This window comes from Ailuropoda melanoleuca, chromosome 10 (assembly GCF_002007445.2).
Source record: "Ailuropoda melanoleuca isolate Jingjing chromosome 10, ASM200744v2, whole genome shotgun sequence".
In the NCBI taxonomy this organism is placed as follows: Eukaryota; Metazoa; Chordata; class Mammalia; order Carnivora; family Ursidae; genus Ailuropoda; species Ailuropoda melanoleuca.
This window is the reverse complement of record NC_048227.1, coordinates 100,458,066-100,484,129: the sequence shown is the minus strand read 5'-3', so window position 1 is coordinate 100,484,129 and position 26,064 is coordinate 100,458,066. Positions and strand designations below refer to the sequence as shown.

General features: G+C 47.9%; 1 protein-coding gene across 12 annotated transcripts in view; it reads right to left on the bottom strand.

Moving 5' to 3' along the window:
• Positions 1-26,064, bottom strand: part of ZDHHC14 (zinc finger DHHC-type palmitoyltransferase 14) — a 301,170-nt gene that overhangs the window by 18,973 nt on the left and 256,133 nt on the right. Inside the window, exon 9 of one of the 12 annotated variants that reach the window (XM_034669382.1) lies at positions 11,358-11,649. The exons of 9 other annotated variants lie outside the window; for them this stretch is intronic. In XM_034669382.1, coding sequence (XP_034525273.1) covers positions 11,443-11,649 — 207 coding nt within the window. In that variant the 3' untranslated portion in view covers positions 11,358-11,442. Of the gene's footprint in view, positions 1-11,357; positions 11,650-20,679; positions 25,744-26,064 lie in introns of those variants that run through there. 2 more of the 12 variants (XM_011219570.3, XM_011219571.3) reach the window with 2 other exon arrangements.

The window sequence follows — 26,064 nt, the reverse complement described above, 5'->3', positions numbered from 1 at the left end:
CCTCTTTCAGGGAAGGTTGTCCTCTTCAACAGAGCGCTCGGCTGCAGAGGCACCTGCATGCAACAGTGAGGGAGGGACACCTGCCTACCCAGCCAGATTGACCGAATCAGCCCTGGCGATCGAGGACAGACGTCAGAGCCAGACCACCCTCATGTGTGGTAGCGATTTGGAAGGGGAGAGCTCTATCTTTAAAGGAGAACAAAATCGTTATGACTTATATCTCATCAGCTAATCTTTGTGACCAGACTTACTCAAGAATATTCAAGAACATCCAAGCATCAGGAGACTTAAGTATTGACTCTTTCAGATTCATTTTGGAAACTCAAATTCACCTCTTTGTTTTTCTTTCTATGGTTTTGGCAGCGCTGAGCCCCTGGTAGGGTGTTATGTTTTTTCCCTAATAGTGACTCTGCTCTCACATTATCTTCGCTGAGTTCTCGTCTAAGCCGAGTTACCTTTGCTCAGGCCCAGGAGACACTGAGGCTGAGTCGGGAAAAGACATACCTGTGTCAAGTTTGTCTCAGCGTCTGAGCGTGTTTGCCTTTGTCTTTGACTCCTTGGCTTCATTCCAAAATAAAGCATGAGCGCTTTAGGATCGACCATAATTTTGTCTGTGCGGACTTTTGGCTCTCCTCCATTAGCATAATAGCTAAGCTCCCAATGGTATGAAAGAATTAGACATTTTTACCCTGAGCTTGCAAAGGAGTGGGGACAATGTTTTTCTGATTCTGGAGCCACTCTGGAGAATCTTGTTATATTATCATTTCAGCTGTGGCTACGTGAAATGAATGGCCAGAGGACAGGCCGGTGGTAGAGTCACTGGTCTCTCGCCAAGAGGTGAGTCTGGTGGGTTAAGGGACACCGGGGAGGCAGGCATCCTTGAGCCCTTTGCCATTGCCCCAGAAGCAGGAGGCTGTGGGATGTACACTGGGAGCTGGGCTTGGGAGTGGGGCCGAGCAGGCCAAGCCAGGGGAGCTGTGGGTGAGGAAGCTACAGGACCTCGCAGAGAAAGTACCTGTCAGTCAGCAGCACCAACAGCCAAGGGAGAACCAGGATGACGCCGGTACGGCAAAGATTTTGGTCCTCCCCTTCCTCCTCCTCCTCTGCACAGCACAGGGGAAGAAGGATCGAGGTGGAGAGGGTGGAGAGAGCCAACACCGCCTTTCCTCATGCCAAATTTCTGAAATGAGGACCTCATCACTGCTGGGAGCAGGTGAGGCTATGAAACAGAAGTGGATTAACGTGGACTGGACAAGACTGGCATTTTTTAAATAACCTTCAGTCATGAAAGAAATAAGGACTCAGAATAGGATCACGAAAGGACTGGAAAGGTATGAACAAATAAAGCCATTTCATATTTGTTTAGCATTCAATACTAGGTTTGTTCAACAGAGCAGTTGGCTACACACGTCTAGGACGAGTTATGCTCAACTGATCTAGCTTTTATTTCTTAATTCAGGTCTTCTCAACTCATGGATGTAGTTTCTTTATTTTAGCAACATCTTTTGTATCTTTCATGCCATCTCTTTCTAGAATGCACAGAGAACCTAGGATTGCCGTTCAAAGAGGCCCGCGACAAACTCCACAGAGGCATCTCCATAGCCACAGCATCGGGCTCCATCCTTCGACAGACCCGCGCAGCCTCAGCTACTCAGCTGTGAACTGTTGTTTCAACTCAACGTGTGTGGAGCACCTGCCGTGGGCAGGGCCTTGTGCCGGGGGCTGGAGACGCGTAGTTGTTCATTACAAACCTGAGGCCTTCTGGATACTCCCCATCTAGGGAGCGCTGGGCAATGACTAGAAGGACAATGCAAAGATGGAGCGACCACAGAGAACTGGCCGAGGGTAGGGGAGGTGTGGAGAAGGAGGGAAGAGCAGGATCAAGTCACCCTAGCTAACCCCTCATCAATCCCCACCGCTGTCCTCTCGTTGATGCCAGAAAGCGTGTGTTGGAGGTTGCCCCCCCCCAGAGCCCCCTGGGTGACTGACCGCGCACCAGAGGCCATAGCGACACAGCTGTTACTCTTCAGTCCATAAAATGTGGAGATGGGCCGTGGGAGTGTCGAGCAGGAATGACAAAGATACTGGACATTGAATTTGCTTTGTGTTGATATTATTTCCTCCTTCCAAAAAGAGGCAACAATGGGAGCGTGGCATAAATCACTTACTGGCAAAAGGAGACAAATTTCTAAAATGGGCTGCAGCATGCAATCAATTTCACATTGAAAGCTGCTCCTTCTCAATGCTGAAAAGCTTTAAATCAACAAGCCTAATGGATTTTGTCCTGTCTATTCAATATCTTCTAGGGCATTGAATTTAGAATGTAATGCATCAGGGCGAAAAAACCCTCCAGCAAATACATGAGCTTGAACATTTTCGAAGGAAGATCCTCCCAGCTAAAAGCTTTCCTTCTTCCTCGTTATGAAGCCTTGACCACTTGTCTGCTTGCTGACCGTCACGGATTCGGAGCGCACCTCTGAGTGCAGAGGAGAGAGTCTGGCTGCCTTGCCATGACCCTGGCTCTGCTGCTCCAGTTGTGGGACCTCGGAGAAACAAGAGAGCCTTTACAGGCTTCTCAGTCAGCCAATGACTCTTGCGATTATAATGGAATATGTTAAAGGCGGCTCTTGGCTTAAAGTGGTTGCTTGAAAAATGGCGGCCATCATGAGGTTGTTTTTCCGTGCAGCTGATCCCCTGCTCCCTCACCCACTGCTTCCTCACGGAGAGGACAGAGGCAGCCATTGCTGCCTTATCCTTCTCTTCCTTTCCTTACTTTCTATCCATCAGCGGGACAGAAACCATGAAAACAACGTCCCTGCTCCACTAAATAGCCAAACACACAATTCTAGGCGATATTTCAGGTGGGGCCCACCCAGCTCTGGTTTCAGTAAAGCTTGTGATGCCGGGGAGGGGTTGCCGGCATCCCAGTCTCTTCCTTCAGGAATGCCTGGGTGGGGTGGGGCTGTTTTCCAGACTGAAATTACAGAGGCCCGCCCTTGCCGCTCAGACCCCAGGATTCTCCTTGCAGGGCTTGGACTGACCGGGCTAGCCAGGACTCCAGGGCTTGCCAGTTTGGTCATGAGAGTTGTTCTAACTCACTGTTCCGGGGAACTGGGGCCTGGAAAACAAAGCTGTGTTGCAACAGTTCTTCATTCCTTGGTCACACACCATCAAGTTACTCATAAATTTAATGTAATTTGAGTTTTTCTCATGGATGAGTCACATGGCAAGAATACAAAAGAGCTGACCAAATCGAGCCAGGACTCCTATTTTCTACACTTTATCTTTTCTATCTCCTCTTTTTATAGATCATTAATCCATAATCTTTATAAACTGAGAATAATAGAAATAGATAGTCCCAGTAGTCCCCTAGGGCTTAGAAAAACACCTAACTTAAAAAAAAAAAAAAAAAAACCCTTGGGCTGCCTGGGTGTCTCAGTCTGTTAAGTATCTGCCTTCAGCTCAGGTCAGGGTCCCAAGGTCCTGGGATCAAGCCCCATGTTGGGCTCCCTGCTCAGCAGCAAGTCTGCTTCTCCCTCTGCTCCTACCCCCACTCACTTCTTTAGCCTGGGCACAGGTTTGTTTCTCTGGAAGCCTCCATCCAGCTGGTGTATGAGCATGTATTTCCTTCATCTTGGAATATACAGTGGAGGCCTCTTGAAGCATGGCAGGTTAGATCAGACATGTCAAATTCACGGTATTGCCACCATTCCTGTGCTTTGCTCATGGCAGCCATTGTGAATGGCATACAGTACTCTTTCTGGTGCAGCCTGAGCCCTTCTCAACCCAGTACTCTGGATGGCCACCAACAACCCATCTGTAGACATAAGCGATGAATTTCAGTCACCATTCTGAAGATCAGACTATCATGTGAGCCTGGACATATGAGATGTTGTCTTGTTCTCTCCTAAAATGACCTGTTCTCTCCTAAAATGTAAACCACCAGCTGCTTCTCACATAGCAGTCGACCCAGAAAATTGTGTTCGAGGAGTTAGCAAAATTGTTTTCTGAAGTTGTATATTCCCAATGAGTTAGACCACTGTAACTCCAAAAATAATGCAGGTCAATGAGGTATTACATTTCTGCACAAAGCAAAGCTCGTTCAGGCAGGAAGCAGACATCTGTTGTCATCTGGGATGATGATTGTTTAGGGTCCCCTCGAGGGGACACTCTTGTCCTCTGGCACCTTTTCCAGATTGAGCATGATCTGATGGAGCCTCTGGCAGGTAGAATTTCTCTTCCAAGGCTGTGCTTTCGTAAGGGAGCAGAGGTGAGGGGAAGGGTGAATGGGTGGACCAGAGAATGAGAGCATGGACCTTTCCCTGCCCCTCCCAGTAGAGCAGGTGCTCTGTGCACCACAGCAGCTGTGGGTGATGGTAATGGGCTCAGTCCCAAGAGCGTACCAGACCACTCCCCAACCCTGACATTGCGTTCCCTTCTGTAGGTGCAAGTTACCTGGACCTGGACTTCTCGCAGGTACAGACATCCCTGTACAGAGGGTCTCTTCTGGCTACTACAGGCTCCTGTTCAGTACAAGGTGGTTCTCTCCAGCATTCAGGTGGTGTCCATGATTGGGCAGCAGACACTGTCAGTCACCTGCCCAAAAGCCACACATGCTCCCTTCCTGCTTCCTAATAGAATCCAAGTGTCAGAGAAGGATTCCAATGAGCCCAACCAATCATGGCAACCGCATGCTGCTTGTCGGTGATTGGTCCATCAATCCAGGCTAAGCCACACAGGGTACACTGTCTAGTGGGGCCATGTTCCGAGGCCATTTTTGAGTAAACTTTTTCCACTATGCCTCGTACTTGCTTTGTTTTTCTTTCCCTCTCCATCCATGAGCAAGAAAGGGCCACCAGACAACCTGTTTCTGGTTGCCATGGTATGGTCAGCCCTTGTAGCAGCTGATAACATAGTCTCAAGGTTTCGAAGCTTTGTTTAGAGTCTTTAAAATCTGTGGGAGCTCAGGAAACATGCAACCCAGTAGAGGTCAGGAAGAAAGGTCTAAGAGAAACACTCTTTTCTACATTTCTTCCTCCCCTAGTTACCTCGTGCAAAACTGCTTGCTCTCCAGTGGAGGAATAAGCAAAGGGAGATTAGGATGCTGAAAAGTTCCATCTTACTGAAGGAAACACGCTAACTGCAAAGGGAAAAGTTTGCCCAACACATATGTTTGCCTTGCTGGTCTGTTCTGTGTCCACAACCAGGCATTTCAGGAAGGGACCCCTTGTGGAAGAGAACCCCACTCTCATGTGCTAGGAGATGCCAGTTCAGAGAAGCCCAGGCTCATGAGTGCTGAGCCCTTGTCCTTCTGTCCAGCCTGAAATCCTAGAGCATACCCAGGGACTGGGCTTCAGTTCTCTTCCCATCTGACAGCCCATCACCCTCAGAACTGTACAATCACAACGGTGAGACAGTAATAACTACCACTTATTAAGAGCTATACATTAGTTATGTGTTCGCAGGGACCATCTCTACCCCTTAAATGATACTGCAGAGGACATGCAGTGGTGCCCATTTTACAGACTGAGGCCTGTAGACACAGAGTAGTTCACCCCAGGAGCACACATTTAGCAAGAGGTAGAGCTCAGAGTCCATCACTGGCTGGTCGGTCTATAAGCAGTACCCTCTTCCACTGGGGAGCACCACGTCCCACAGCGCCAGAGCACACCCGTGCCTGCCAACCCATCTCCCTTCTGCTCTTCACTGGAGTCTGACCAGGGATGTGGGAAAGTGGAGAAGCTAGACTTGGTCAGTCAGCCAGCTCCCCTGTTCTCAGACCCAGGAGGTGGGGTACAGTGTTTTGAGCCACACGCATACCCCGTTTCTGTGGGAACCAAGGGCTCCAGCACCATTTCATAGCTGAGGAAGCAGAATCCTAGAGATGGAAAAGGCCATTTGTAAATCACTCAGGACAGTGACCAGACAAGTTACTCTGTTCAGATGTTCTGCTTCTGCCCTGGTGACAGCGCAGTCTCTTGGACATGTCTGGCCAGATTAGGACCCAAGTTTAGACCAACTCCCTGGAGATGCTGCCTCTACCCAACACATGACGGTCCACTCTAATTTAATTGCATGGGGACAACCAAAGGCTCACAAAATGGGCAGCTATTGCATTTATAGCAATGCCTTCGTGACTCTAAGGAGAGGGGCCCAGACATGCTGTTAGCGTGTATTGAAGCACACAGCCAAGGGTGAGAAGGCATCCTTCCAGACCCTCACATCAGGGGCCAGTAGTGCAACTGACAATCTAGCACCTGGCTGACATTTTCTAAGTTTTTATGATGGGTCGGGTGCATGATACAAGCTGGCTCATCTACACTCCATCACAACAACCCTGTGAGGGCTGGTAGGGGCTGGCGGTGACATCCTGAAGATGGAAAAATTGATGCTTGGAAAGACTGAGTGACTGACTTGAGGTCACCCAGCTTATAGGCGCCTGAACCTGCGCTTAAATTCAGAGCTGCCAGAATCCAACACCCATATTCTTTGTTTGTTCAGCTTCCTTGGTGCAGAAGTCTTTTCTGCTTACAAACTCATGTTTTTCTGGAAACCAGAAAAATCTGAATTATGATGAGAAAATCACCTTTCCATCTTGATAAGCCTGGACACCAGGTGCCCAGACCCCTCAGGTGAGCCTGATTCCACATGGAGTGGACGCGCAGAGTCTGGGTACCCCAGGTGGTGACTCTTGAGTGAATCCACAAAAAGTGCAGAGATTTTTGCTGTGGACTTAATTGTGTTGCCCTACTTCATATGTTGAAGCCCTAGCCCCGGTATGACTCTATTTGGAGTAAGGCCTTTAGAGAAATAATTAAGGCTAAACGAGGTCAGGTAGGGAGGGCCCTAAGAAATACCTGGGAACTCTCTCTCTCTCTCTCTCTGTTTCTGTCTCTCTCTCCCGCGATCTTTCTCTCTCTTTCAATCTCTCTGTCCTCACACTGCCAGAGAAGAGGCCATGTGAAGACACAGCAAGAAGGTGGCCGTCTACAAGCCAGGAAGAGAGGTCTCACCCGAAACCAGTGCCAATGGCACCTTGATCTTAGACTTCCAGCGTCTAGAACTGTGAGAAAAGAAGTGTCTGTTCAGGCTGACCCAGCCTGTGGCGTTTTGTCATGGCAGCCCAGGCAGACTAATAGAGTTTCCTTCAGAGATCCTCAAAGCCCACATTCCATCATAATGCAGAGGTTAGCGCACAGCCTCAGAAGTCGGAGGGGGGTGTCCCACATTCACCCAGGGACCTTGGGTTTTACTGTACGTCCATGAGCCTGTTTCCTAAGACTGATGGGATGATTCACTGAAGCAAAGCCTAGGAGTATCATGGTGGGTGGAACATATACGGGTATTATTATTGTCCTTGTGAGGTTAGCCTTACTCTGAAGGAGCTGGCAGATGGTATTTTTTATCAGTCAGGGATACGTGGGGTCAATAGCTCTGGGTCTTTCCAGCTGTGGTCCAGGGGTTCCCGAACACATACTTCCTGACTCTAGGGCATCTTTGAGTCCACGGGAGCTCATGGCTTATTTTCAGTCTATCACGAAGCGTGTGGGATGTCACCTGCTTGCTCACAATGATGCCACACGGGCTAACCAACATGTCATGTTCCTTTGCTTTTGGCTAGAATTAAAGAAACTCACCATGGAGACACTGCTTGTCTCTAGACGACCAGAAGCTGAGATCCATAGATAATGCACATGCTTGGTTTATAAGAAAATGGGAGCATAAAATAATTATTATCTTACCATGGACTCCACAGGATCCGTGACGAGAAAATAAAAGGAATCCCAGTGGATGAAAAGGTGAGGAGCCCTGGCTGAAACTGTTGCACAGGTGTTGCCTATTTTTCCCCCAAAATTTTATAGAAATATCATACTTTTATATTGAGAGCCAGCTTGCTCTTCAATGATTACATATGGCTTAAATATAGAATATTCGTTTGCTACACTGCTCTGAGTCACCTAAACTCAAGGCACGTGAAGAGCTTGTGGAAGCCTTGAACACACACCTGGCACCTGCCATTGTGCATTCCCACGTGGACTCAGCACCTGGGAGGGACAGGACCCCATGCCTTCAACGACGCGCTCCTGCACCGCCATTTCTGTGGAGGCAAGATGGAGCCCTCCAGTGGCGCATCTTGATTGACCTGATATGGCACATTTAATGGCCTCAAGAAAGGCTCGGTCCTGGGTGTCTGCATCACTTCATATCATAGATACTAAAGTAGCAGCTTCTGATGCAAACACAGCCCGGAAAGAACAGACAGAGGACTCTGGCCAGCAAGGTCACGGAACACAGGAAGTATGCAGCCCTGCGTTAATCAGGCTGCCCCAGGCTTTGACATCTGATTCTTGCTGACCCTGAGGGATTGCCCCTCCCAGGGCTAGTCTACTCCTAGAGATAGCAAACAATTTGCCCAGAATGTGCCTTTCATATGCAAACTAACCAATTCAGAGCCCAAGCCCCAACCGTGTCCTCTCTCTGGCTCCGCGCTCTGGGCACTATGCACCTGCCCTAATTCCAAGGGCCAGACTTAGATCCAGGTGTCAGTCACTAGGAAGAGCCCTTACTCCCCAGAACCCTCTGAAATTATTTAAACTTGCCAATGCCAAGTCTGCCTACCCTGCCTTATCCATTCCTCCCTCAGAAACCACAGTGAAGGGTATTGCCTGCAAGATCCCTTGCCAGGGATCCTGGCTGACTTTGGCAGTGGTGGGGGGCATGGAGGAGGATGCATAGCTATTATATTTGAGGTTGAAAGAACTCAGTGGCTGACCGGACGTGAGGGTGACAGAGGCACGCAGGGTGATGGACAGCTCCAGGTTTGGGCTTGGCACCTGCTCTGTGGGCTCCCGTTCCTTGTTTTGGCCACAGAGTTGGTGTCTGCTAGCCCTTGTGAGACTGGCCGGGCCGTGGTGTTCCTGACCTTTTCTCCATACTGGTATCACCCAGCAGCGGCTTATGCAGGAGAAAGTTGGGGACGGTCACTGTTTTGTCCGCCCCTCAGCCATCCTGCCCTGATGTCCGTGTGGTGAGCCACCCCTCTCTATTCTCAGTCCCTGTCGCTTGAAGAGGGCCCGCCTCTTGGCCCACAGCAGGGGTGGGCACCTGGGTCCAGCACAGTGGACCACCGGAGTCCTCCCGCTCCTGGGACTGGTTCAGGACTGAGCACAACCCGTGTAGGCCTCGTGAGGTTGTGTCCCAGCAGTTGGGAGATGTGGAGGAGGGAGCCCTCCCACTCTCCTTCACTGGGGTTGCTGACCTGGGGGGACATAAGCTGGAGGACATCAGTGACTGTTTTGTCACTCTGAGGGCTGATTCTGAGTGTGCAGGCAACGTGGGGGGAAAGCAGAGCTGAGAGATGGAGAGAGGGAGAGAGGTTGAGAGATTGCGCCCTGATGATACAAACCCAGCCCTTGGATCAAGCCAGTCTGATGCTGGGTTATCTCCGTGATGTGATAAATCCTCATTTTACTCTGACTTGGGGTCTGCCAGTGACTAATGTCCCCCCCGCTGGCTAACTGTGTGATGAGCCAGCCAGAGAAATTGTGAATTCCAGGGAAGGTGGGGCTCAGTATCACTCCTTTGGTTCCTTTTCCACCCCGGGGAGTTGTCTCCTGCAAAGCCAAAGGGGGGCGGGGTGTTTAACCAGAGGAACTTGCTAAAACCATGGTTCACCTTTGGAAGGCCTGGTTTCTCCATGACAATTTTTCTGCTACTCCGCACGGAGTTGGAAATGGAGGCAGCCACAGTGAATGTCCTTAATGCTTGCTGGGGGGTGGTGAGTGCAGGGCCCGAACCCCCGGACCTGGCTACTCTGGGTGGTCTTTTCACTCTGCAGCAGCCTCTGAGGGAGGGGTCTTCCATGGGCACATGGCTGCAGAAAGCATGGCACCCTGCCAAGGCTTACACTCCCTAGGGGAACGGGACGTCCAGTCCTTTGTAGAAAGGAATATACTGGGGTAACTATAAATGCCCTCCACAAAGTGTTCTCAGTGGGCACACGTTGCCAAAGGGGCAGGAAGCCTCTTACTCCCTCAAGTCTTCAGATGTAAGCACACACAAAGGGGGAGAAGCCTCGGGCCCTCGTTACTTCTGTCTGCAGCAGTAAAATGTTCTTATTTTTTTCAAACACATTTCCTCTTAAGATCCCTTGAAGTCCTTCTAAATCAGGCAGCTGGACGTGTACAAGCCTAAAATAAGCTCTTGTTCTGCAAAGGAAACCAACTACTGATAGTAAGCCCAAAGTAGACCCAACCCAGGAAATGCTGAGCCGATTTTCCTGACTGCGAGCTTATACTGCAGCATTCCCAGCTGCCCAGAAGTGTGGGTGGGCCAAAGCAGTGTATCCCAACATCCCCGTCTTCAGGCAGGAACTGGGCACTATACAGGGGGGGCCTGATCCAGGGGAAAGAGAGCCTGCTGGGGCTGCCTAGGGTCAGACCGAGGCCCGAGGCCATGTGATTTCATGATTCACCTCACTGTGCGTGTGTGTGCATTTGGTTTGATCATTATTATCATATCATTACTTTTTTGAGGTTGTGGCCAGTGTATGTTTTTTTAATTAAGATTTTATTTTTTAGAACAGTTTTGGTTCATAGCAAAATTAAGCANCCCCTGTGCCCACAGCCTCCCCCACCATCAACGCCCCTCACCAGGTGGTACATTGGTTACAATGGATGGACCTACAAAGTCCGGAGTTTACATTAGTAGAGCTCAGTCTTGGTGGTGTACCTTCTATGGGTTTGGACAAATGTACAGTGACGTCTGTCCATCATTATACTATCATACTGAGTAGTTTCGCTGCCCTCAAAATCCTCTGTGCTCCGCTCATTCATCCCTCCTCCCTTAAGCCCCCCAGGCACTGATCTTTGCATGGTTGCCACAGTTGTGCCTTTTCAGGATGTCGTATAGGTGGAGTCATACAGGAGGCAGCCTTTTCAGATGGGCTTCTGTTACTTAGTAATATGCAATTAAGATTCCTCCATCTCTTTTTATGGCTTCATAGCTCATTTCCTTTTAGCGCTAAATAGTATTCCGATGACTGGATGCATCCCAGTTTAGATCCAGCCATCTACGCCGGGACACTGTGGCTGCTTCCATGTTTTGGCAGTTAGGAATAAAGCTGTTATACACATCCATGTGCAGGTTTTTGTGTGGACATTAGTTTTCAATCTATTTTGAGTGAATACCAAGAAGCGTGATTGCGGGATCTTATGCTAAGAGTATGTTCAGACCTTTTTTTTTTTTTTTTTTTTGGTTTCTTGTTTTTAGAGGTGGGGTAGGCGCAGAGGGAGAAGGAGAATCTTAAGCAGGCTGAACGCCCAGCACGGAGCCTGACGCAGGGCTCGATCTCACTACCCCGAGATCATGATCTGAGCTGGAATTGAGAGTCAGATGCTTAACCGACTGAGCCACCCAGGTGCCCCAAGAGTACGTTCAGTTTCATAAGAAAGCACCAGACTGTCCTCTGTTTTGCCTTCCCACCAGCAAGGAGTGAGAGTTCCTGTCGCTCCACGTCCTCACCAGCTTCTGCTGTTGGCAGTGTTTGGATCTGGGCCATTCTAACAGGTATGTGGTGGCCAGCACTGCTTCGTAATGACATTTCGGGCAGTATTTCAAGTTCTGACTTTGGATTCTGTGGTTCAACATCTTGAATAGAAGGAAAGTGTAAGAGAACCAAGTCATACATTTATCATTCATTCACTAGTCAAATATATTTTTGAAAGCGACAATGGGTCAGACCCTGGGGATTCTTAGACAAAGGGTGCTCTCCTTGCCCTTGAGGATCTCACAGTGGAGTGGGAGAGACTGGTCAGATTGGAGGGACGATGAGCACACAGGGGAACGTAGCAGTGCTCCTGTGGAAGGAAGCCTCAAAGGGCTCTAAGTCAGAGAGAAGAGGAGACAGTGTGGGCCTGGAGGGGAGATGGCCCGTGTGCATCTGATAGGAGCTTAGAGGTTAGAGGTTACTATTTTAGGGCCACTGGAGTTTGGGGTTTGAGGATGAGGAAGCAGGGATTCAAACAGGATAGGGACATGACTGGGTTTGCTTCTGGGGAGGACCACTAGATTATGTGTCCACAGGGGGACCACAAACAGGAGGGAGTGACAAGGAGGGAGGGGACTGTGGGGTGTAAAGGGTGTAGTCTTCAGGTCCCCAGAGCCAGCCCTTTCCTATCCATCCTCTGTTCTAGTGGTGGATTACCCAAAATCTAGCTTTAGGGACAAATTTGACCTCTTCTCTTTAATCCTCAGAGCTGGAACCCCTTCTGCTGACGAAGGAATTTTAGAAGGCTGGTTTCAGGTTATTGATTCTCCTCTCCTTTGCTCTTCCTTCAGTGGAGGCTCAACGAGTCATGAAATGGGCATGAAAGGAGGGGCAGAAGTCAGGAGGGGCAGGGGAGGGGCCGGAGGGGACCACCTTTGAGGCCCTGACAGGTGGCCACAAAATTAACAGCTCCCCCCTCCCCCTGTCCCCTGCAACTGCTCAGCATCGCTGTGGGAGTCCGTGCAAAGTTCATTTGTTGGCAGGTGATGCTGCTGAAGGAGCTTCCTCCTGCTTTAGAAAATGGGAGGCAACCATTTCTTTTTACTCCCTCACTGCCTTCTGATTTTTTCTCTTTTTTTAAATTTATTTTTGAAGGGACTCAAGCCAGCGGCACTTGCACACCATTAAGCCCGGGCAATTATGATGCCTGTACTAAAAATCCATAAATGAGAAAAATAGATCTTTCCCACAGACACAGGATACTGGTATTTCTCAAACTCGCCTGAAGTCAGTAGGGAAATGATGCACTGAGGGGCCTTTCGAAGCTGGAGCCACGGGCAGCGGGACAGCAGGGCCAGCGCGGCTTCGGAAGGACAGGGGTTGCTGAGTGGGCAGCTGCTTGCGTGATGCCAAGTCTCCTCTAAATTAAGGTCTTTCGTCCATTCGAAAACCACTGAACACCTACTATGTGCCAGGCATGGCTCCAGGCACTGGGACTATAGTAGTGAGCAAGACAGGGTCCCTGTTTATTGCGGGATTTATGTTCTATTTGGGGAAACAATATAAACAACTTCAATATTGTGTATAATGTTGAGAAGCAAAAACTGCAATGAAGACTTTGAAAAGCAAGGGAAGGGGCTGGAGATGGATGGGGAGATGGGTGTTTTAGAGACAGCGATTTGAGCTGAGTCACGTGGTGCCCAAAGGACGTTCCCAGGCAGCTAGCTGGGGGGCCTGTTTGTGCTTGAGGACAAATCTCTGCAAGTGTGTGTGTAGGGGGAGAGGCCCACGTGGGCCTGAGGAGGAGAGGCTGGTATCTGACTGAGGAGGAGAGGCCTCTCTCTGTGTAGGAGAGGCCACAGTACCTAGAATAAGGCCAGAAGGTGGAGAAAGTCAGGGACTGATGTCATCCCTGTGTTGGCCCTTCACACCACTAAGGCAGGAACTCCACCTGGCCGGGGACCAAACACCTCTTTGTGATGGGCACAAATGGCATAGTCACAAACTGGGTTACCAATAAGCCGAATTTTGAGAACTACTTAATTTCCAACTCTGAGCCTCCACAGCTAAGACAAACAAACAAACGTAGTCTAGGTAAACTCAGTTGAAGCCAGGCATTTCCTTGCTCGGGTTGGCATTCCCTCTTGCCCTGGACTGCAGGCCTCCTTAGAACCTGGATAGGGTCTATCGCCGCGTCCCTCAGGAACAAGCCTCTGGGTCTCGATCACCATCTCTGCCCAGCGGCCTCTGCGGAGACGGGACTCCTCTCAGGGCATCTTCGGCATCTGTCTGGCTGTATCTGCTTGTGGCAACCCCATCTGACCACAGGCAGGGTCCCTGCCACCCTAGGGTGCCGCTCATACTGTAAACACTGTAGATCTGTGTGTTTGCCCAGAGGATTTTGTGGTATGTGGCAGTAAACTGCTGTCTTCCTATAAAAATCAGTCTATTATGAATTTCCCCAATGGATGGAAAAAATGGGTCTTGAGGACCCTTTGCCTAATTTGTGCATAGGTGTTCCACGTGACTCCGGGGCATAGGACATATCCAGCTGCTCCTGCTGGCCCAGCTGGGGCCTTGGAGTGAGGGAGATGGGCTGTCTCTGTCTCTCTGCTTTTACTGACGTGCTGGGATTTCCACTAGCCACTCTTATGCTGGCTTGCAGACTGCCCGTCTCCTTAGACTTGACCCAAGAAGCAAGGCCCTAGTCCCTTCTGCCCTCAAGTTCCTCCAAAAGCCATGGAGGGCAGCAGGCTTCCTTCACCAAGACCCCATGACATGGGGGACTGGGGGAGCCCTCCACTGCTCCAAAGTCTTCCCTCAGTCTAGATAGAATTCTCAACTCTTCTCTCCGTGGTGGAAAAAAAAAAGGTCAGTTGATATCCTTCCAAATCTTTGTTTAAACCCAACTCAGCTGGTCTTTTCTCTTCAAGTCATTGTCTCTGGACTGGCCTTATAAAATTCTATGTAGACACTCCAGGATAAGAACTGACTTCTTTCTTCTGGGCTGTGCCAGGACCCCTTGGACGGGACACGGACTCAATGAGTGGAGGGTGGTGACACCACAAAGAACTGAAAGGAAAACCCCTTGTTTCCATCCTGTAGATCATCTTTGATCTTGTTGTAAGTTCTAAGAATGAATGGGACACAAATACCTGACTTCTAAGTATAAGTTCTGCTCACCCAGAACTTGAGGTTGGGTTGATTCATGATTAGACAACTCAGCAAAGCAACTGATGCCTTGATGGAAGTTAGAAAGAAAGAGGGATAGAGATAGATAGATAAAGAAAATCTGCTCCCTTTTTAGAAAAAGCACTATTCTCCTCTGTAGCTCTGTGGCTCAGCCTCCCTCCTGGCAGGTGAAGGATGCTGAGGAAAGAGTTAAGGAATTCTTCTTAGGACAGATTCCACCTGATGATGAACTGATAAGGAGGTGTTTGGCAGGAACGAATGCCAGCCCCTTCCTTCTGATAATACAGAATTTAAAAGTAGATCAGCCATAGCAGCTGGAAGTTCAAACATGAATTCCTGAAAATATCTAGAAGTCCACTGGTCCCAAGGAAGTGCCAAGTCACGTCCAGAGGTGACCGGGTTTGTATCCTGTATAAGACAGGAGCAGAAGTGAAGGGGTGTCTTTGTGAAGAGGAGGGGGCACATGGAGAGCTCCAAACCAGTGTAAAAGGAGAATCCGAGGTGGTAATGAACTTCCTGAAAGGGTCCTCAGATTCACATTTTCAGTGACTCTCCAGCATGTTCTTGGATTAGATTTTATTGCAGAAAATTAATTTTTATCCAATCTTGGGAAGATGCCTATGGAAGGCAAGGCACCCTAAGATTTCAGCAAGATAACAGAGCGTCAGTTCATAGGGCCCTCCTAGGACCTCAACACAGCTGGTTTGAAGCTATTACGTAGGGACATGGAGAGCCCTGTGTGGTATTTCCATGAGAACAACGGGTCTGGAATAATCCTTGGTGGCTTCCGAAACCATCTGTTTTCATTATCCCAAGAAATTGTGTTTTCTGGTGCAGCTTCCAGACTGACCTAACTAATTAAATTTCAATACTCAGGCTAGTTTTCTATCAGAAAACACAGGTGCCACCAACAGATGTTTGCTGACCAGATTTCTCAAAAAAGGACATTAAGAAGAACCCTTGCATAGCGTCATCTCTTTTGTTCCTTTCCAGAGTGTTGACTAGGTTTCAAGGAAACCTTTTTAAAAGGCTTTACAAAATAATCAATATTTTTTTCACCACGATGTTCAATGTCAGCTAGATATGCCTCAAAACAAAGTGTGTGTTTCGATTTAGGGTATTAACAATAACAAAAAATAAATTCTCAATCCCCAATGAGTTGTACATGTTTGGTCAAGTTGGATTCAGCTGTGGAATGATCTAGAATTTCTGTCAGAAAATGAACTCAGCTGAAATTCCTGAAGCCGCTAAAGATAAAGGGAAAGGTTGTTTTTAAGAGGTACCTTACATGCATTACAAAGGAGGATTTCACTATTTCGAATTTCTGGAAATAGAAAATGTAAGTATTTCTTTCCGTTGTTTTGTTTGCTCCTAGTACAGATTTTAAAGAAATCTGAGGTCCATGTATTTCTTAAGATGGATTTACTGTTTGGTAGTGGGGTAGAAATAACAGCAAGGTGTGGTCCACTCTTGACGGGACCCAGGGCTCCAAGTCAGAGCGCCAGGCTCAGGACTCAGAATTTAGAGAGGTTTGGGGAGTTTAGAGCCCAGGTCTGTCGCTAGTATTATTTTAGGTCAGTTATGGGTTATTTTGCGACTGACCTAGGTTCTAAATACCATTTAAGATGTTCGCTTCCATGAGAAAATACATTCCAAATTCCATGCCAATTTCTGGAATATAATGTTAGTAGAAAGTATACAAAATATATTTCTATATAAAAAGTAGTATGTATGGACATGTAAGAGTCTGTAATATATTTGAGTGTATGGTATATGCTTTCATATGTGAATATACGCCATCTACTCATTTCTTTCTCTGTTCTTCATTACAGTCAGCCTTGTTTGTGACATGAAGGGGAGCTACTGTCCCTTTATCAGTCATCTGGCATCTCATCAAATCTGGTAGCTCTGCTGGTGCTTGGTGGGAGCCCAGGCACGGACATTAGCATCAGTGCTGTGATATGCATGGCACTGCGCTTGCTGCTGTTTCAAAGCAGAAATGGGATTTTAGCGAAGTGGCATATAAATGTTTATTTTATGTCTTATTTCAAGGTCTCTTTTATTAAAGATCTGTGATCCAGAAATAAATAATTATAATATATGAGTATACAGTGTATGCATTCTATGATATAGAAAGTGACACACATTTTTCAGTGACTAACCCTGTGTCATGTGGCCAACAATGCTTGTTAATGGAGCTGGTTAATAGATTTTTACTAAACAGAATTTTTTTTAAAGCATGCAGTCCCCCAAATAATCTATCTTACAATTGATCACAAATTATAAATTTAAAAAATTAACTTTAAAAAAAGATTTTATTTATTTATTTGAAAGAGAGAGAGAGCAGAGAGAGACAGCACATAAGAGGGGAAAAGGCAGAGTGAGAGGGAGAAACAGGCTCCCTGCTGGGCAGAGAGCCCAATGTGGGGCTTGATCCCAGGACCCTGAGATCATGACCTGAGCCAAAGGCAGACGCTTAACCAACTGAGCCACCCAGGTCCACACAACGTTAACTTTTTTCTATTGGAATTATATGAGATGATTGACTTATGACCCCAATTTCATTCCAAAGTAGAATATATGCCATACGGAATGGAGGGGAAGCCTCAGGTGGGCTACTGGAGGGAGCCCAGACATTCTGGATCTGGGGAGCAGAGCAGGACTCACCCCAGCTCAGGTTCCCTCCAAACAGGGCCTTGCATCTCAACAGCCACATTTTCTTACGATGGACACAAAAAGGGGTAAAAGGGAAGGTGGCTTGGCTTTGTGCTGAGGCTGTGAGGTCTCAGGATGGGGTCCCCTTAGGGAGTCTGGGTCTTTGTTTCTTGAACTGTTGTGACTGTATCCTCCTTACCTGAACCCCCGCCTACCTGAGCATTTGAGGGTCCCATGCCTGAGTGAATCGTCCTGCCTGGCAGGCCCCCATGTTTTCTGGGGAGAGACGACATGCATGTGAGAATGTGAATAACGGGAACTCTAGGAAGAGTATCAAACATGTGACAGAAATGTTATGGATGTGGTGGTGATGGCATAATCTTGCGAATATACTAAAAAACCACTGAGTCGTACATTTTAAAAGGGTGAATTTATGGTATGTGAATTATACCTCAATTTAACAAAATACCTGACAGACCAATTTAAGAATTCAGAGGAAAGGAGTCCCTTGGTCTGTCAGAGATCTCATTGACATGCTGGTCCTTGAACAAGGCCTTGAAAGCAAGGAAGGACAATGGGGAGAGTTGGGAAGAGCAGAGAGAAGATGGGGAGGGTGGGAAGCGCATGGCTCCTACCAGAAGATGAGGAGGCCAAATGGTCAGAGAAGGAAGTGCAGGAAGAAAGGGACAGAAGGGCAGAAACACAAGTTGGGGCCAGAGTATAGAGGCTTTGACGTTGGTCCAAGCAGCATATGGGCAAGGAAAAGCCTTTGACAGTTTCCTGCTTGGGATTTGACACGCGCCTAGCGTGGTTGGGGAAGATCAATTTGCCCGGGTCACATGGGATGAACAGGCTTTGGGAGGAGACCTCTCGGCAGCCATCATAACACTCTGGGGGAAGATAGTGAAGATAGCAATCCAGTAGAAAACAAGGACAGATTTGATGGCTACTATAAAGCAAGAGTAGACAGGACTGGGCATCAGACTGGATATGGAGAGTAATAAAGAGTCAAAGACCATTCCAGAATTTTCAGCCTAGGACCCTACTAGGGAAGCAGCAACTAAAATATGAATTGGTTTGGGGGAAAAGATGTGGAATTCAATTTTAGGCATTCTGAGTTTGGGTGATGATGGAACGTCTAAGTGGACGCTGAGCGAACAGTAGTCTCGCACATCAGAAGCCCTGCACGTACAGGTAAGGAAACTAGGCACAGGGGCTCTACCTATTGCCCACGGGTTAGAGAGCTAGTTTTAGGCAAGCCAGAGCCAGAATCCTGTCTGAAAACTCTTTCTCCTCCCTGGCAACTGGTTCAGATGTGGGCTGGCACTTGGGAGAAGGTGATCTGGGAGACAGAGAAGCTGGAGTCCGCGGCGGAGGCGGGATGAGAAGGCACTGGGAGTGGCAAAGTCTCTGCAGGGGAGGAGAGCAAGGATAGCGAATGGCAGAGGGCATGTCCTCCTTTGAAAGAAGCAGAATGCAAGGAGGTGCCAACTGGAACAGCAACGACAGTGTCACTGAGCCAGAGGGCGGGAGCACAGTGGCAAAGCACAGAGAGCTTGCGTGACAAGGAGCCCAGAGGCCATCCAACCGCAGCTTGCCTTGTCTGCCAGCCAGCCCACTGAGGCAGCAGCATGATGTCAGATGCTTCTGAGGTGTTAAGGAGAAAGTGGACCAATGCCACTGGATTTGGCCATTGGAGACTTTGGAGGCCTGTCTCATGAGTGTGACATGAGGGAATGCAGGGATGAACGACAAGGAAGAGGATTTTTTTGTTGTTTGTTTGTTTTTGCTTTTTTTTAATGGAAGAAAAGTGTGGTGACCTAGGAAAAGCAACTAATGAAAAGAGAGAGATTGAAGGTGCAAGAGAGAAGGGGCTGGATCCTAGAGGTCATGGAAGGGTCTGGGTCAAGCCTACTTTAGTAAGTAGGAACTCTCTCAAAAGGGAGAGAAAAGTGAAAGACAAAGCTTTTCTGGTGGAGAGGAGAACGGATGAGCTCAACTGGACAGTCTCTTTTTCAGTAAGAAGGAGGTGAGGTTATCTTTTGTGATGATCTAGTAAGTACTCATTTTGTCCTTTCTTCCTTAGTCACACAACCTGACATTATTTGGGGCAACAACGTGCCCAGCTAAAACACCATAACTTCAGCCTCTTTTGCAGGCAGGGGTAGTCATGTGACTCAACGTTGGCCATGGAGAAAGCTGAGTAAGATTTCTGGGAACGGCTCTTTGAGGGAGCCATCTCAAGTGTCAGGTGCCCATTTTGCCCCTCCCCTTTCTCTTTCTTTCCTTCCTGAAATATGGCATTGATGTCTGGAGCTGCAGGAGCTATCCTGTGACCATGAAGTGATCCTGAGGATGAAAGTCAGTGCTAAGAATGGCAGAACAGAAAGAGAGAAAGACGTCAGGACACCAATGACATGACAGAGCCACCACACTGACTCTGGATTGCCTACTGCTGGACTGACTTTGCATGACAGGAAAAACATCTCTTTGTCCAGGCCACTGTTACTGGGGATTTCATTACTAGTAGCCAAACACAATTCTAATCTGGCAAGGGTGAGGCTGGTGTGTGTGTGTGTGTGTGTGTGTGTGTGTGTGTGTGTGTGTTAGAAGGTGGAACACAGAGCAAGTGGATTAGGGGGTCTGAATTCTTTGTTGCTCTAAAGTCATTTGTGAATTAAAAAAAGTTGAGAATCACAGCTGTAAGAAACCAATCTAGATATTTGTGACCAGAAAATCCATTACTCTTCAGATGAGTGTCTACATAGTGCAAACTCATTGAATGCAAATCGATCTGAATCTTTCCTACACCTTGTTGACCTTGACAATCTTATAAAGACTGAGGTTTACAGTTTACATTTGATGCCATTAGCAGTTTTTATTGAAGGAGGAAAATACTTTCTTAATTCATTTCAGGTTTAAGATAGATTCTGCAAACATTGATTAAAACATGAAAGGCACTTAAATAAGCATAAGTATGTCTGAAAACATGCAATGTTCTGTATTATATTGTGTTCACCATTGTTCAGATTTAGGGCTTTGAATTCACTAAGAGTTTAAAATGCCTTTTTCCCCACCCTTTCACACCAAAATGTTTGACTAGTATGAAATACCAACACAGAATGCCCTCGGCAAATGGTAAGCAAGGCCTTAATCTTCCTCTTTTTCCTTTCTCTTTCTTTTTCTTCCTTTCTTCTTTCTTTCTTTCTTTCTTTTTCTTTCTTTCTTTCTTTCTTTCTCTTTCTTTTTCTTTCTTTCTTTCTTTCTTTCTTTCTTTCTTTCTTTCTTTCTTTTCTTTCTCTCTCTCTTTCTTTCTTTCTTTCTTTCTTTTCTTTCTCTCTCTCTCTTTTCTTTTCTTTTCTTTTCTTTTCTTTTCTTTTCTTTTCTTCTTTTCTTTCTTCCGGCTAAAACCATCTCCATTCATGTAGAACCCAGAAAACATGTCTCCTTGGATAGGCCATATGGCCTCTTGGTGTAACTATCCATCTTAACACATCTAGGGCAAATAGAGAGTTATTCATTCATGTCTTCATCAGCAATACCAAGCATCTCTTAAAAAGTCAACAACGGATGGAAGATAAGTCTTCATGTTGCACAAGACGCCCATTGCTTTCCAACCCATTCTGTATGCAATTCCTGGGGCTTATGAGATTTAAAAAATAATTCCAGTTAAGCCCATTTATCTAGTTTTGTGGCAGCTGCAAATTCAGTTGCTCCAGAAACAATCTAACGTTCAACCTCCCAATTATTTTCAATGGCTGAATTAATGTACTAACCACTCATCTGAAAATCCATTGTGGCTGTATGGTGAGGACCGTACAATGGGTAACTAGACAGAGGATTTACTGAGTTACAAAAAACCATTAGCATCTTTGACATTTATTTGAAAGAAAACGACGCTTTACCTTATTTAATATTTCAATAACTTATTCTTAGAAGACAGAGATGGGGGGTGCATTTCAAGGGGATAAATGGGAGGTGGTTTTTGACACAGTCACATGGAAAACAGCATACAAGGCCATACACAGAGCTCCAGGACAGGTGGAGGGGACCAGGGGAATAAGAATTCATTTGAAAGTCTCTCTCATTTGGACATGAATTTGCTTGACTCCCACAACTTATAGGTACTTAATAAAAAATGTAAACATCGATTTGATTTAGGCTCAGCTTCAAAACAGTTTAAGGCATTAATCAGAAAAGTATATTTGACATTTGTTCCCTTTATCCTCTTTTCTTACACGATCAAGAACTAAACAGATGAGGCAGTATTCCTGTGGATGAATGAAAGACAACTGACTTTGGAAACTTTCCTTAAACAACGAATGCGAATTCCTGATATCATCTAGCTAACTCAAAACCACAAGCCAAGCTGGAAAAGCACTGGGTTTCTGGTGAGGAAGATGATTGTGGGCAGAGCTTAGGAAGGGGGCCTCTGAGTTATAGCTCCCCTCCTTGGGGAGCAAGGAGGCTCTGAGATCCACAGAGGAGCCCATCAGGCTGTGCCCTTCAGAAGCCTCTGCACCCACTGATGGTGGTCCCCAAATGGCTCCAGGTCCAGCATTTCCCTGGAGATGCTATTATGGGCCCCAGTGCCAGGGACACCTCCTGTCAATTTGGGCAAATTAATTTTCCTTGCTGTTGAATCAGATGAGAAGGCCCAGGCCCAGGGCAGTAAAAAGCTGGGGGGGGGGCGGCTTTTGAAAACCTATTCAGGTCCAGTAGAAGCATGGCTCATAAAATGGGGTTTGCTTCTCCTTCTGAATCCCGGTCAAATACAATGGGGGCGGCAGGGGGTGGGGGGGACTGAGGTGCACTTGGAAGGGGTGGCGCGGAGGGAAAGACTCTTCCTTTGTGCTATTCTGGGCCAGAATAGGTATTTGGCATGTTGCTGGCACAGGGTGGGGTTATGGCATCATCCTCCCAGGCTGAAATAATGACATGCAAAAGCTGGAATGAGCATTTTTTTTCGAGTGGGCACAACGCAAACGCTGGGCTGAGTCTCCCCAGGCACGGAATGCCACATCATCCTGGCCTTTCAGATGCCGGCCATCGGCCGCCCTGATGCTCCATCCAACATCCTTCTAAGGACCAGGATATTCAGGCTCAATTCAGCCTGAGTGCCTGGGAAGCCTGCAGTCCCCGGCGCACTCCTGGGAGGATGAAAGCAGATGAATTTTTAAACAACAAAGTGAGTGTGTGTGTGCATATGTTTGATAATGGTCCAAACTTCAATAGCATGGTAAAATATTTATCTTATTTTTATAGCCAGCATGCAATCAATCCATAACACACTGACAGAATTTAGAAAGATCAAGGTCTATACTCAGCCACAGCTAGATGGAACCACTCAACATTTAAAAATACATATATTTATCCGTTAATGGGAAATGTAGACCCATCGCCAGAAGTCACTTTCCTGAGATCAGGGGAAGAAGGGAGCTCCCGGGATCACGGTCCTTCATTCCGCAGACTCTCCCCTCTTTTCTAAACCACAGAGTAAAGGGCTGTAGGTATCTCTCTGGTTTGGGGTTTTAAGAAGTTAATTGTCTTAGCAAATTGGCCAATTCAAGTTAATCTCCCTCTTGGACCCTGAACAGCCTTGAACAGCTTTGATTTGTTTCACCGAAATTCCCAATCCTCTTTTTGATAAATGATGTCAAGTGGGTACAGGAGACAGGCTTGGGGTGGGTGGAAGATCAGTAATAAAGACGATGTAAATATTGATTATTAAAGACAAATGAAAGATCCTTACTTCTTGGATTTCATCATAAGGAGGTGGAGAGAGGGACCAATCATGGGAAATCAGCAACTACTGAATTAGAGGATGTTGGAAACGGAAAGACTCAAAAGTCCATTGTCCTCACCTTCCAGATGGAGACCCCACACAGATACTGGAGTGAGAACTAACCCGTCCTCTCCCCAGGGCCAGCGCTCTCCCAGGGCCTCCAGGCAGCAGATGGAAGGAGGCAGAAAGCAGAGGGTTAGGAAAGTTATGGAAGGCACATCGTGGGGCTGTCACTTTTTGCTCACAGGTAGCCCGTGCAAGGAGAGAATCCCTATGACTGTGAGTGTGTGTGGCTGTGTAAGGAGGAGCTCTCTCCTCCTTATTATAAATTCCAAGTGAGCACAAGGAGTTAGGAGGTCCAGGAGATCAACAACGGCTACACATCCTTTACCTTTCCTGTTTTCTACTCGTATATACAGTATGAAAAGTAAAGATGGTGCCAAGACACCACAAGAATTCTGTGGTTGTTTTCAGCACAAAAGATTTCTCCACCAACAACGAATTGGCTGTACTCCAAATGAGACTTTAAATTGTGCTTTTCTTTTTCTTTTCTCCTTTCCTTTTCTAGAAAATGGCACTCTTTCATGGGAGAAACAGCCTTTTTCCATAAATGCAAACCGTTGGGGCGTCTGGTGTTTCACAGGGTTGTGAGGAGCCCCAGCTTGATTTTGAATGTGAGTCGATTTGGCTGTTGAATTTATCATCTGGAAAGAAGCAAGGACAGAGCCTGCTGTGTCCCTGCAGCTGTCTCCGAAGTGACTTACTCCCCCAAATACAGAGCCAGCTCCCTTCTCGGTGATAAATGAACTGAACGCAGTGGTAATTTTCTTAATTCCGTTTTGTGTTTGGGTAAGAATGACGAACTACATCATCAGGACCCCAACTCTAAGCCGGTTTCTCCTCCTTGTTTTTTGATACCCGAGGAGGACCTCACGCTGCCCTTTCTGAGCACTGGCGGTACAGAGCAGGACGCAGAAGATGGCCCCACAGCGGCCCTTCTCCCTGCGCGCCCTCTCCCCTCGATTAACTGCCCGGTGGCAATCTGTCAATATGGAGCAAATTCTGCTAAGACCTGTCAGAGAGAGATGATTGAAAGAAAGAAAGAAAGAAAGAAAGAAAGAAAGAAAGAAAGAAAGAAAGAAAGAAAAAAACCCCCACTGTTGGAAAGCTACCCTCTTGCCTGAGAAATCACCCCATAAGTCCTCCCTCTCCCCCATTCAAAGATTTTATTTTTGGCTGTTTGGGGACCATTCCTCCCTCGCTAGGGATGCTTCAATGAAGCCAAGCTCTCCACAGGCCATCAAGATGACTGTGTGGTCACTGAAGCTGTTAAGGATAACTGTACGCAGATCCGAAATAACAGAGGACGTCATTTTATTGGCTGTCCACAGGAAGTTTGGTCACACAAGGAGGTGGAGACTGTGGCAGGCGTGGTACAACACAAGAGCTCACCTAACTACTAAACAGAAGGTTAACTGATACTTGGTGGGCTAAAACCCCAGCAGCCCTCTGCAGCCCGGGCACCACCTACCCCAAGGAAGCTCAAGTAGCTGGCGAGTGATGGCATTGTCCACTAGTCTCGGTGTGTTGCACTGTCTTCCCATAAAACAGCACTTGAAAATTCGCCAAATTAGAAGAAAGCAAGCAAGCAAGCACTTCCTTTTGAGTACCAACACCGCTGTAAACAGACGTAGCGTGGCATGCAAATCCAGATCTGGTCTTTTTTTTTTTTCCCCGCTTTAGGTTTTTTTTTTTTTTTTAAATTAACAAATGGAATGGCATGTCTATTTCAAATATTAGTAGCATAACACATAAGTGCAATTTCAGTCTGGCCACCAGTGTCCTCAACCTTCCCGTGTGTCTGTCCCGAGAGCAGTGAGAGGACCGCAGAACATCCCACCGAACGGACACGGTCCTTTCCTCCCATACCTGGACTGCAGTCCCGGGAGGCTGTTCCTCTCTCCCCAGGCCCACCCTCAAATTCCAGTCGCCTGAAAACAGCTACTTCTCCATTGCCATTGTTATCAAAGCAGTCAGGGTGGGGAAGAAAATTCAACCCAAACCAAGCTGTAGGCCTTTGGGCCCTGCCCTCCTCTGCCCTCAGAGGGGGATCCATTTGCTCTCTGAGGGGTCTTGGCGCCCCAGGACCCGGAGTCATCCTCGCCATCACGGACCTGGGGCATGGGAAAGCTCCCGCTGTCTGCGGCCCCCCAGGGGGCTGCGGTCACACGGAGCTGAGCTTCACCAGGCCGCGCACTGAGTCCTCGTGGAGAGAGTCCTGGCTGGCCAGACCCAGCACGTGCATGGTGCGGCTGTGCGCCAGGGGGCTGCCCGCCAGCATCCTGGGGGGCGAGGGCGCTTCCTCTGGGGTCAGGAACTGGTGGCCCACGTGCTCCTCTTTCAGGGGCAGTATGTCTGTGAGTGCGGCCTCGGCGGCGAGGTTGGGCATGGAGGAGGGCGGCGTGGGCTGCCCAAGCGTCAGGCTGGTGCAGGGCGTGCCCAGGCCCGGCTTCCCGGGCAGGTGCAGCTCATCGCTGGTGAGGCTGGGCTCGCTCTGCAGCAGGGGCGTGGCTGCGGCCTGCAAAACGAATTTGGTGCTCTGAATGCACTGGTCTTGGTCGCACTGGAGAGCAGGAGGGAGCCAGCAAAGAGAAGGGGGGAGGTGCAGTGGTCGCGGGGTGGGGAGGGAAGGGGGCACAGGGGGAGGGGGAAGGGCGGGATGCGAGAGAGAGAAACCCGTTAGTGACTCCTCAGTCAGATAAGGCCGAGAGCGTGCATTGTAGCCCAGTATCAGCCGGGGACACCCAGCACACGGGAAATACCAGAGCCTGCTCCTAAATAAGCCGCCAGAAGTACTCATCACCCACAGGTGCCCAGGGAATGACACACAGCCGGTACTCATCACCCACAGGTGCCCAGGGAGTGACACGCAGCCGGTACTCAT